The sequence below is a fragment of the Oncorhynchus nerka genome, linkage group LG9b (assembly GCF_034236695.1).
Source record: "Oncorhynchus nerka isolate Pitt River linkage group LG9b, Oner_Uvic_2.0, whole genome shotgun sequence".
Lineage (NCBI taxonomy): Eukaryota > Metazoa > Chordata > Actinopteri > Salmoniformes > Salmonidae > Oncorhynchus > Oncorhynchus nerka.
The window spans coordinates 37,058,343-37,071,474 of NC_088424.1; the positions used below are offsets into that span (position 1 = coordinate 37,058,343).

General features: G+C 45.9%; 1 protein-coding gene across 2 annotated transcripts; it reads left to right on the forward strand.

Annotated features, from left to right (window-relative positions):
* Positions 1 to 591: 591 nt before the first annotated feature.
* LOC115124918 (semaphorin-4E-like) lies at positions 592 to 12,809 on the forward strand. Of its 2 annotated transcripts, none has more exons than XM_029654413.2 (15): positions 592 to 893; positions 2,567 to 3,051; positions 3,327 to 3,472; positions 4,408 to 4,467; positions 4,593 to 4,691; positions 4,793 to 4,892; positions 5,242 to 5,352; positions 5,551 to 5,702; positions 5,832 to 6,007; positions 8,044 to 8,200; positions 8,407 to 8,629; positions 10,659 to 10,774; positions 10,970 to 11,133; positions 11,254 to 11,306; positions 11,385 to 12,809. In XM_029654413.2, exons 2-15 carry the CDS (start codon positions 2,943 to 2,945, stop codon positions 12,059 to 12,061), a joined length of 2,343 nt encoding a protein of 780 aa, XP_029510273.2. In that variant the 5' UTR covers positions 592 to 893; positions 2,567 to 2,942; the 3' UTR covers positions 12,062 to 12,809. The 2 variants fall into 2 exon arrangements, with proteins under 2 accessions (XP_029510273.2, XP_064869727.1); XM_065013655.1 differs by having other exon boundaries at positions 2,672 to 3,051.
* Positions 12,810 to 13,132: the final 323 nt, after the last annotated feature.

A 13,132-nucleotide genomic window follows, 5' to 3' on the forward strand; every position in this document is an offset into this window, starting at 1 on the left:
TAGGGTTGATGGGTGGGCCTATAACCCAAAGGTTGAGAGTTCAAATCTCATCATGGACAACCTTAGCATTTTAGCTAATTAGCAACTTTAACTACTTACTACTTTCTTGCTACTTTGCAACTACCTAACATGTTGGCTAACCCTTCCCCTAACTTTAACCCTTAACCTAACTCCTGAACTTTACCCTAACCAACATATCACATGTTTTGCACTGTGGAGGCTGGTGAGAGGAGCTATAGGAGGACGAGCTCATTGTAATGTTTCAAATGTAATAAATGGAACGGTATCTCAAACATCATACATATGGAATCCACCTTTGACTCCATTCAATGTCTTCTATTCCAGCCATTACAATGAGCCCATCCTCCTATAGCTCCTCCCACCAGTTTTAAAGCACATTTTACAAATTTGCTACATATTGTACATTTTGCAAATAGTAACATATAAACAAAATTGTAATTCATAGCATAATATACAAAATGGGTGATGGACATCCACAAATTAATACATACCATATGAAATGTAACATATTATACTGAAAGGAATTTCTAGGAATATATGTACAGAATAATACGAAATGCTCAGAGACCAGGTTGCTCAATCAGAGAGAATAATCTGGCATGCTGACGGAGCCATAGCAGCAGCGGTATCTATTCAGGTCCTTCACCGCGGGATCTGAGCGCCTTAACTTTTCCCAACAATATATCCGACAACAACAGTCCCTTTCAACGGGTCTGACAGAGACAGAAGTTGGAACAAGGACAGCCGTTTAGCCACTGCCTCTTTGTGGAAAGCGCTTGGCTGTGGGTTTGTACTGTGTTTGAACCAAAGAGCAACCAGACCTGGGCAGTTTCTTGTACACACTCGAGAAAGAACACCTTTCACCTTTAAAGGTAGGTTTAGTCTCTGATTAATATATTTATATATTAGGTATATTTTTGTTACATTTGTCATAAATGTATAGTGGGCATAATGAATTTGAGCCTTGATACGCGTGAACAAATTATAAACTCTCACAAATGCTAAACTACTGCGTGCATTTATTTCTGCCCATATGCACCAGACAGGTGACTGATAGGGGACAGAAGTAGAGTAGCTGTTTCCTGTTTTGAGTTACGCAATAGTTTATAACTTTAACTTGTTTGCCAACAGTTGAGGTATTAGGTATGACATTTTATAATTATTATTTTTTAAATGTGTTTTAAATGCAACTTTTATTTAACTAGGCAACCCAGTAAAAACAAATTATTATTTACAATCACGGCCAAACCCGGACGACGCTCGGGCCATTTGTGTTCCGCCCTATGGGACTCCCAATCACTGCCGGATGTGACACAGTCCACAACGTTACACCATTCACTGCTGAAGTTTGTCAATGTGTCAGGGTATAAACTATTTGGACAAAGAAATTAAACTAAATAAACTACACAGGAAGGTTTTTTCTGCAGTTGCACCACTCACAGACATGCAAATAGACATGTCTCTTATTAGAGATGTGTCTAAATATGAATGCCATTGGTGTAGCCGCAGCATGTGCAGATGTGTTAACCAATGGAGCCTCTTGCCTCAGGGGTAGATATGTGAAACATCTGTGACATGCATTATGTGACATGCTGTGACTAATCTGCTACACAACCAGCACTCTGACTAATGACACTCCTGGACACACCCACCGTAGTGGGGAAATCCGATCCTCAAAAGGATTGACTTGCAACATTTACAGAACCAAGATTGTACAACTGCCAATGTTCTTGTGATGGTAGACCTGGGTTAGTTGTATTTGTGTGTGTGGACATGTTTAACTACACGTGTGGGGACCAGAAGTCCCCACAACAGTAGCACACAAACCAACGGTGGACATTTTTCCACCCCCTACAAGGAAAAAGGCTATTTCTAAGGGATTTAGGGTTAGAATTAGAGTTGAGGGTTAAATATTATGTTAGGGTTAGGTTTAGAGGTTAGGGAAAATAGGATTTTGAATGGAATCAATTGTGTTAGTAAAACAAGACTGTGTGAACTGAACAATATGTGTTTTTCACAATTTCTACCGCTATTTCCCCTGTCCTCACAGGATTTGGTATTCTGTGAGGATCTCTTTTTGTGTGGTTTTGTTAGGTCCAGACGAGTTGAAGTCGACACTCCTGCACCCCACTGAAAGCCTTTCATGCCCTCACATTACCATCACTATGGCTGTGACAGAGTTACTGCTGCGCAGACTGTAGCTCACATCACGCTCTTTAACCATACCTTTCTCTAGCTCTTCTCTTTCTTTCTCTCCCTCAAAATATGTCCCCCCTCTCCAGTGTTTCTCTCGCTCTCTCTCTTGCTCTCTCTCTCTCAGATGGGCCAAAGCAGTTAGCGGGCCAGTGCCTGTGCCTTTTCCCCATGCTATCCATCTTACCATAGACCCCCCCTCTCTCTCTCTCTGGTCTGTGCCATCCATCTTACCATAGACCCCCCCTCTCTCTCAGATGGGCCAAAGCAGTTAGCGGGCCAGTGCCTGTGCCTTTTCCCCATGCTATCCATCTTACCATAGACCCCCCCTCTCTCTCTCTCTCTCTCTCAGGTCCATGCCATCCATCTTACCATAGACCCCCTCCTCTCTCTCTCTTTCTCTCTCTCTTTCTCTCTCTCTCTCTCTTTCTCTCTCCTCCCTCTCTCTCTCTCTCAGGTCCGTGCCATCCATCTTACCATGGACTCCCTGCTGACAGAGGCCTGTAGAGAGATCAGAAGCCTGTGCTGTAGACTGGCTCAATCACACAGCCATCTATCCTCTGAACACAAAGTAGGCCTAACACGTAGCCTGGGTCTATGAGTGCCTCCTGCCTTCTCTCTACCGGACTGGATTTAACACAAACTGGATTGGATTTAACACAGACTGGACTGGATTTCCTTTTAAGAGACATTTGAGGAACTAAATTACATTTGACAAGGAATAAGCCATGTATCCTCTAGTGGTCGTACGTTTCTTTTGGCTCCTCCCTCTCGCTCTGACGCTGGATGCCCATTCGCCACTGGACTGCGTTCCGCGTAAAACTGTACCCTATCATAGTAAGTACTGCTCTTGCATTTAAGTGCGTCCATCAATATTTATTCACTGCTTCTGTCTATACTGTTTGTGAATATATGTACATATTATATTACTGCTACAGCCACAACCAGGTGTCATTTGGATTAGGGGAAGGTTTATGTAACTGTCATATGTGGCAAAAAATAGTTTACATAACTATCATCCGGTGTAACTGCAGGTGTCTTCGTGAGTAACTATTGGTGTCACTCCGTACGACTTCCTGTATCATTCAATGTCACTCATTCTGCTGTACTAGGAGAGAATGGTCGTATGTTCGGTGAAGAGGGTGTGTGGAACTACTCCACCATGCTGCTGAGAGAGGACCTGGGTCTGTTGCTGCTGGGAGCCAGGGAGAACATCTACGCCCTGGACATCAACAACATCTCCAACAAGAAGTCCTCCGTAAGAACACTGAAGTATTACAGTTTAACAGATTGCTTTGGCACTTACACTGACAGCTATGAAAGGATGTCCCGGAAGACTCATGTCTCATGTTCAACATGCCTTTGCAGCAGCGACTCTTCCTGGTGTTGGGTTCTAAATGAAGAGTAAAAACTCTTGGACGATTAGAAAATCTCAAACCAAGTTTATTCACCCAATGGGTCACACAGCTGCATAAGACCAAGACATTCACATGAGCATTGGTATTTAACCCTTCCTCCTATGCTGAGTCTCCTGATAAACATCTGAACAGCCAATGCATCTCTGTTGCTAGACAGAACTTTAGTGATATCTGTTCTTCCTCACTTCATCTGACCTGACCTCGACCCAAATTCCTCACTCCTCCCCAACTCACGGCTGTCCTTTTGACTTGTACCAGATTGTGGCCCTTCTCCTTTCCATAGGAGCCCCGGTGTCTAACAATAACATATTCTGACAGTTTAAACACTTTTAAAAACATTACAATACATTCACAGATTTGACAACACACTGTGTGCCCTCAGGCCCCTACTCCACCACTACCACATATCTACAGTAATAAATCTATGTGTGTGTGTGTGTGTGTGTATAAATGTGTCTGTGCCTATGTTTGTGTGGCTTCACAGTCACAGCTGTTCTATAAGGTGTATTTTGATCTGTTTTTTAAATCTAATTTTACTGCTTGCGTCAGTTACTTGATGTGGAATAGAGTTCCATGTAGTCATGGCTCTATGTAGTACTGTGCGCCTCTCGTAGTCTGTTCTGGACTTGGGGACTGTGAAGAGACTTCTTGTGGGGCATGCATGGGTGGCCGAGCTATGCACCAGTAGTTCAAACAGACTGCTCGGTGCATTCAACATGTCAATACCTCTCGTAAAGTGTTAATCTTCCAACTTTATCTTCCATGTCTTTTTCAGGTAAGTTGGAAAGTGACAGAGAAGCAGCAGAAGGAGTGCAGCTCCAAGGGGAAAAATCAGGTCGGTCCAGACCAGTCAGTGAACTGATGCTTTCTCTGCACATTTCATGGAGCTTTCCCGTTTAATTTGTATATACATATGTGCATTCTATGCAGATAGCTAAATAAGAAGATACTGTGTTGCAGATAGAGTGTCAGAATTACATCAGGGTCCTGCATACGATGGAGGATGGCAGGATGTATGTGTGTGGGACCAAGGCCTTCAACCCAGAGTGTGACTACATGGTGAGTCAATGGAAACACAACACTCCTTATGATCAACTCCGGTCATAACCTGTAATAGTAGATATCATTCACAAGTGTACCGCTCATCTCTGTCCTTTCAGTCGTACAAAGACGGAGAGCTGACTCTGGAAAACAAGGCAGAGGATGGCAAAGGGAAGTGTCCCTTCGATCCATTCCAGAGATTCTCTTCCATCATGATCGGTGAGTAACTACTGTCAGGAATCCGGGAATATCAATCTCCTTAAAGTCAGAAAAGGCTAGGTTAAGTGATGCAGGTCTGATATTCCTGATCTGATGGCTTGTTTGAGTTGAACCCTCTAGACCCACAATGCTCTCAGGTGAGGACCTGTGCTCAGGTCATGTCTAGATGGGATACAGCTTTTGTCAATTTGACGTTAAAAGTGTTCTCACTTTGTTAGCTAACTCAAACCCTTTTCCTAAACTTAACCTTCTCCTCAAACCTGCTATGTTAATTCTTCTTACCTGCTGCATAAGTTCTCCCAACCTGCTACAAAAAGTATGTTTTTGACAAAAGCTATATCTCTTCTAGACAAAACCCTCTATTCAGCCACATCAATGAACTTCCTGGGTTCTGAGCCTGTGGTGATGCGCAGCTCTCCCTCCTCCATACGCACTGAGTTCAAGAGCTCCTGGCTACACGGTAAGACAGTCTTCTTTCAACTCCCTTTTCTTTGTTTTTCAACAAGAGGTTAAGTCTTTATAGCCTGGTCCCCGATCTGTCTGTGCCGTCTTGCCAGCTCTTATAATGGAAACATAAGGAGTTGGCAAGACAGCACAAACAGATCCTAGAACAGGCTGAAGTCTTTAGGTTGATGTCTACTACATTTGTCTTTGTCAGAGCCCAACTTCATCTCCATGGCCCAGATGCCAGAGAGTAGGAACAGCTTAACAGGTGACGATGACAAGGTCTACCTGTTCTTCACTGAGACCGCTGTGGAGTACGACTTCTACAGCAAACTGGTGGTGTCCCGCGTAGCACGTGTCTGCAAGGTGTGTGTCCCACTGTGGCATTGAGAATTACTTCTCTCCTTAAAGGGTCTTTGGGTGCTTGTATTCTGTGAATATATACCCTTATTGTCTAATGGCAGCTTCATGTAAATCTCTGTCTCTGTGTCTCAGGGGGACCTTGGGGGCCAGAGGACCCTGCAGAAGAAGTGGACGTCGTTTCTAAAGGCCCGTGTGGACTGTCCTGTTCTTGAATCCCAGCTACCCTACATCATACAGGACACCTACCGCTGGTGTGAGGAGGGAGACTGGAGAAGCTGTGTGTTCTATGCTGTATTCACATCACAGTCGTAAGTTGAACTCTGAAGTGTGTGTATGAGTGTGTGTGTGTTTTGCTTATGTGAGCACCACGATGGATGGACCTGACTGTTTTAGTTTGTGTGTGTGGACCTCTCTGCAGTGTGTGTCTCTAATGTTGTATTCCAGGGACAGGGTGAACCTCTGCAGTGTGTGTCTCTAATGCTCTGTGTGGTTGTATTCCAGGGACAGGGTGGACCTCTCTGCAGTGTGTGTCTCTAATGTTGTATTCCAGGGACAGGGTGGACCTCTGCAGTGTGTGTCTCTAATGTTGTATTCCAGGGACAGGGTGGACCTCTGCAGTGTGTGTCTCTAATGCTCTGTGTGGTTGTATTCCAGGGACAGGGTGGACCTCTCTGCAGTGTGTGTCTCTAATGCTCTGTGTGGTTGTATTCCAGGGACAGTGTGTCTCTAATGCTCTGTGTGGTTGTATTCCAGGGACAGGGTGGACCTCTCTGCAGTGTGTGTCTCTAATGCTCTGTGTGGTTGTATTCCAGGGACAGGGTGGACCTCTCTGCAGTGTGTGTCTCTAATGCTCTGTGTGGTTGTATTCCAGGGACAGGGTGGACCTCTCTGCAGTGTGTGTCTCTAATGCTCTGTGTGGTTGTATTCCAGGGACAGGGTGGACCTCTCTGCAGTGTGTGTCTCTAATGCTCTGTGTGGTTGTATTCCAGGGACAGGGTGGACCTCTCTGCAGTGTGTGTCTCTAATGCTCTGTGTGGTTGTATTCCAGGGACAGGGTGGACCTCTCTGCAGTGTGTGTCTCTAATGCTCTGTGTGGTTGTATTCCAGGGACAGGGTGGACCTCTCTGCAGTGTGTGTCTCTAATGCTCTGTGTGGTTGTATTCCAGGGACAGGGTGGACCTCTCTGCAGTGTGTGTCTCTAATGCTCTGTGTGGTTGTATTCCAGGGACAGGGTGGACCCCTTTGCAGTGTGTGTCTCTAATGCTTTGTGTGGTTGTATTCCAGGGACAGGGTGGACCTCTCTGCAGTGTGTGTCTCTAATGCTCTGTGTGGTTGTATTCCAGGGACAGGGTGGACCTCCCTGCAGTGTGTGTCTCTAATGCTCTGTGTGGTTGTATTCCAGGGACAGGGTGGACCTCTCTGCAGTGTGTGTCTCTAATGCTCTGTGTGGTTGTATTCCAGGGACAGGGTGGACCTCTCTGCAGTGTGTGTCTCTAATGCTCTGTGTGGTTGTATTCCAGGGACAGGGTGGACCTCTCTGCAGTGTGTGTCTCTAATGCTTTGTGTGGTTGTATTCCAGGGACAGGGTGGACCTCTCTGCAGTGTGTGTCTCTAATGCTCTGTGTGGTTGTATTCCAGGGACAGGGTGGACCTCTCTGCAGTGTGTGTCTCTAATGCTCTGTGTGGTTGTATTCCAGGGACAGGGTGGACCTCTCTGCAGTGTGTGTCTCTAATGCTCTGTGTGGTTGTATTCCAGGGACAGGGTGGACCTCCCTGCAGTGTGTGTCTCTAATGCTCTGTGTGGTTGTATTCCAGGGACAGGGTGGACCTCTCTGCAGTGTGTGTCTCTAATGCTCTGTGTGGTTGTATTCCAGGGACAGGGTGGACCTCTCTGCAGTGTGTGTCTCTAATGCTCTGTGTGGTTGTATTCCAGGGACAGGGTGGACCTCTCTGCAGTGTGTGTCTCTAATGCTTTGTGTGGTTGTATTCCAGGGACAGGGTGGACCTCTCTGCAGTGTGTGTCTCTAATGCTCTGTGTGGTTGTATTCCAGGGACAGGGTGGACCTCTCTGCAGTGTGTGTCTCTAATGCTCTGTGTGGTTGTATTCCAGGGACAGGGTGGACCTCTCTGCAGTGTGTGTCTCTAATGCTCTGTGTGGTTGTATTCCAGGGACAGGGTGGACCTCTCTGCAGTGTGTGTCTCTAATGCTTTGTGTGGTTGTATTCCAGGGACAGGGTGGACCTCTCTGCAGTGTGTGTCTCTAATGCTCTGTGTGGTTGTATTCCAGGGACAGGGTGGACCTCTGCAGTGTGTGTCTCTAATGCTCTGTGTGGTTGTATTCCAGGGACAGAGTGGACCTCTCTGCAGTGTGTGCATACAGGGTGTTGGACATCGGCAGGGTGTTCTCCGAGGGGAAGTACAAGACCCCGGTAACCGTGGAAACGTCCTTTGTGAAGTGGGTGATGTACAGTGGTGCCGTGCCCTCCCCCAGACCTGGAGCTGTGAGTCAGACTGACTCTTCTTTTCCTTTTGTCTTCTCTCTCTTCCTGTAACATTTCTTTCATTATGATTTTTATTCACAGTCTTTCCCTTCAGATTATCTATAGATTTTCAACAGACCAACCTAACCTTGAAAGTTTCCTGATTAAAGTTGTACGTTCTTCCAGGCTTGAATAAACCCTCCCTCCTCTCCCACTCCCCTTTCCAGTGTATAGATGACGAGGCTCGTAACCAGGGAATCAGTCAAACTCTGGACCTGCCAGACCGGACCCTGCAGTTCATTAGAGACCGGCCCCTCATGGACCAGGCTGTTCTGCCCATGGGAGAGCGCCCCTTGCTGGTCAGGAGAGGCACTGCCTTCACACGCATCATAGTACACAGAACACAGGCCCTGGACGGGAAGAAATACCATGTCATGTTCATAGGCACAGGTGTGTGTTTAATAACTCTGAACCACTGTGTATGGCTTAGTTGCCCACATACAGTATCAGCACTGGTGTGTGTTTAATAACTCTGAACCACTGTGTATGGCTTAGTTGCCCACATACAGTATCAGCACAGGTGTGTGTTTAATAACTCAACCACTGTGTATGGCTTAGTTGCCCACATACAGTATCAGCACAGGTGTGTGTTTAATAACTCTGAACCACTGTGTATGGCTTAGTTGCCCACATACAGTATCAGTACTGGTGTGTGTTTAATAACTCTGAACCACTGTGTATGGCTTAGTTGCCCACATACAGTATCAGCACAGGTGTGTGTTTAATAACTCTGAACCACTGTGTATGGCTTAGTTGCCCACATACAGTATCAGTACTGATGTGTGTTTAATAACTCTGAACCACTGTGTATGGCTTAGTTGCCCACATACAGTATCAGTACTGATGTGTGTTTAATAACTCTGAACCACTGTGTATGGCTTAGTTGCCCACATACAGTATCAGTACTGATGTGTGTTTAATAACTCTGAACCACTGTGTATGGCTTAGTTGCCCACATACAGTATCAGCACAGGTGTGTGTTTAATAACTCTGAACCACTGTGTATGGCTTAGTTGCCCACATACAGTATCAGTACTGATGTGTGTTTAATAACTCTGAACCACTGTGTATGGCTTAGTTGCCCACATACAGTATCAGCACAGGTGTGTGTTTAATAACTCTGAACCACTGTGTATGGCTTAGTTGCCCACATACAGTATCAGCACAGGTGTGTGTTTAATAACTCAACCACTGTGTATGGCTTAGTTGCCCACATACAGTATCAGCACTGGTGTGTGTTTAATAACTCTGAACCACTGTGTATGGCTTAGTTGCCCACATACAGTATCAGTACTGATGTGTGTTTAATAACTCTGAACCACTGTGTATGGCTTAGTTGCCCACATACAGTATCAGCACTGGTGTGTGTTTAATAACTCTGAACCACTGTGTATGGCTTAGTTGCCCACATACAGTATCAGTACTGATGTGTGTTTAATAACTCTGAACCACTGTGTATGGCTTAGTTGCCCACATACAGTATCAGCACTGGTGTGTGTTTAATAACTCTGAACCACTGTGTATGGCTTAGTTGCCCACATACAGTATCAGTACTGATGTGTGTTTAATAACTCTGAACCACTGTGTATGGCTTAGTTGCCCACATACAGTATCAGCACTGGTGTGTGTTTAATAACTCTGAACCACTGTGTATGGCTTAGTTGCCCACATACAGTATCAGCACTGGTGTGTGTTTAATAACTCTGAACCACTGTGTATGGCTTAGTTGCCCACATACAGTATCAGCACTGGTGTGTGTTTAATAACTCTGAACCACTGTGTATGGCTTAGTTGCCCACATACAGTATCAGCACTGGTGTGTGTTTAATAACTCTGAACCACTGTGTATGGCTTAGTTGCCCACATACAGTATCAGTACTGATGTGTGTTTAATAACTCTGAACCACTGTGTATGGCTTAGTTGCCCACATACAGTATCAGCACTGGTGTGTGTTTAATAACTCTGAACCACTGTGTATGGCTTAGTTGCCCACATACAGTATCAGTACTGATGTGTGTTTAATAACTCTGAACCACTGTGTATGGCTTAGTTGCCCACATACAGTATCAGCACTGGTGTGTGTTTAATAACTCTGAACCACTGTGTATGGCTTAGTTGCCCACATACAGTATCAGCACTGGTGTGTGTTTAATAACTCTGAACCACTGTGTATGGCTTAGTTGCCCACATACAGTATCAGCACTGGTGTGTGTTTAATAACTCTGAACCACTGTGTATGGCTTAGTTGCCCACATACAGTATCAGCACTGGTGTGTGTTTAATAACTCAACCACTGTGTATGGCTTAGTTGCCCACATACAGTATCAGCACAGGTGTGTGTTTAATAACTCTGAACCACTGTGTATGGCTTAGTTGCCCACATACAGTATCAGCACTGATGTGTGTTTCGTGTCTCAGAGGGTGGCAGCGTGTTGAAAGCGCTTAACTACGATAAGGAGATGTTCATCATCGAGGAAGTGCAGCTCTTCCAGCCCCGTGAGCCAATCAAAGTCCTCCGTTTCTCCAACACAACGGTAACGTAAAGCTCTATTTCTTGTCTGTTCGGCAGCTGAAATCTGCTGTACAGTATGTATGGTAGTGTAACGTGTGTGTGTGTGTGTGTGTGTGTGTGTGTGTGTGTGTGTGTGTGTGTGTGTGTGTGTGTGTGTGTGTGTGTGTGTGTAACGTGTGTGTGTGTAACGTGTGTGTGTGTGTGTGTGTGTGTGTAGGGTCAGCTGTACGCAGGCTCTGAGTACGGTGCTGTTCAGATGCCGTTTAGTAGCTGTGGTCGCTCTCGCACCTGTGTGGACTGTGTCCTGGCCAGAGACCCTTACTGTGTCTGGGACAGAACTACAGCCCAGTGTATCTCCCTGTCTACAGCTAACACAGACAGGTATGGTGCTGCATAAACCAATTGTACTTTTTCCTTTGATTACTTTTAAACCATGTAGAAGAACAGAGATCTGATGTACTGTTGGTTAACTCCCTGAACACCTTCCCGTTTCTGTCTCAGTGAACTGATCCAAAGTTTATGGGTTGGAGACTTCTCTCTCTGCCCCGCCTCAGGTGAGTGTATGTGTGTCTATTCTATCTTTTCTGTGTGTGTCTGTCTGTGTGTTTTCTAACCAATACATTCTCTTCCAGACCCTGTGAAGACTGTTAATCAGACCATGTGGCTGGGTGGCAACGTAAAGCTCCAGTGCCCCCCCACTTCCAACCTGGCAGAGACCCACTGGGTGAAAGACTCCCTGCCCCTGCCCTCCTCACCCCGCAACCAGATCCTCCGAGACAGCCTCCTTATCCTCAACGCCTCTGCCTCTGACACTGGCCGCTACTGCTGTCTGTCCTTGGAGCGTTCCCACAGCGGGAAGTACACCACCACCGTGGCTGAGTACCAGCTTAGAGTAGGTCTAGAAGGGCTCTCACTCAGACCTGAAGCCCGGACCGAGGGCCCTTCCCTGGCAGCGCTGCAGGTGTCAGTGGCCTTCCTAGCGATTCTGCTGGCTGTCCTGCTGGGGTGGAACCTGTACAAGGGACACCTGTCCCTGCCTGGGCCCTGTGGGAGAGTAATAGGAGCAGGGAGAGGGCAGAACCAAGGTGCCCCAGAGGAGGGGGCTGCTCACATTGCCATGGCCCACCTAGAGGTCTCAGAGCCTGGGGAGGCGGAGAGCAAGGCCCTGGTGTCTGGAGAAGGAAACTGCACCAGTAATAACAACCACTCTACTGGGGAGGTGGCATTAGGAGGGGGTGATGAGGGCGAGGGGGAAGCCGGAGTTACTTTCCCCTCATTGCAGTTCATTGATGATGAATCAGAGATATGATCTTACTGCCAATGGTATTTCAGTTTGCTTTATTTTTTGACTGTATGCAGTCGGTATTCAACGGGGCTGAACAGTATGCAGCAGATAAACTGTGACTAGATCAGACCAACACACCTGTAATGTTTTGTACAAAGCGGTTGGAAGAGAACTGTATTGTTTGTGAAACTATGGTTGCGTTCTGCTGACGAAGACATCATTGACTGTGTCATCGACTGACAGATTGCTATAACATATATGGTTAGCTGATATGTTAAATACCTATCCGAGCGTTGTAAGATCTGGCAGGCGTCAGCAACGCCTGAGCAGAGGAACACACCCTATGATTCTGTTACCAGCCAATCAGACCCAGCTTTTCCTGCTCTAGTGCTGGATTGGTCAAGTTGAACTGTGGTGGAGGGGACTGGTTATCAAACTTGTTTTAGATTTACGAGCACCTAAAGCATTAGAAACTTGTGACCCACTCAAATGAACGACCATCTCTGCCAGTATCCAGCACCCACCTCTAACAAGCACTGAGAGAGAACTACAAGGATAGGTAGGAATTATCCTAAGTAAAATATTGTCATATCAATCCTATTAATTGAATATCTTATTTTTCTCAGTGAGTCATCCACTTTATTCCAGAATGTTTTGTTAGGTGGTCGCTCTCTCTCGTGCCATTTCTAACCTGTCGAAGTACGTGCCTTCTCAGGATCCTGGTAACTGTATCGTGTCAGTGTTGTCTTTATTAAAACTCTTTCTACTTTCATTGTTTTTGGTGTCACCAATGTGTGTGTATATAGAATAGCCAATAGGCTTGACAGGTTTCCACCTGGGGCAGGAGTGGACTTGCTAACATTGGGGGTTAATTAGTCTTAAATGGAACAGCTGTGGATAGGTCAGCGGTACAGTTAGGGGTGGATTCAATCTGTATCGCTGAACTTCAGCGCTATAGTGGCCAAATCTTCGATTGAGAAAACATATGCAGAGTTTATGGTGAATGAGATTACAGATGGAATCCTGCCCTTAGCCAATGGTAAAGGAGATACTTTACTCAGTGATTTGTTGACATACTGACTGAGGCATACTTAA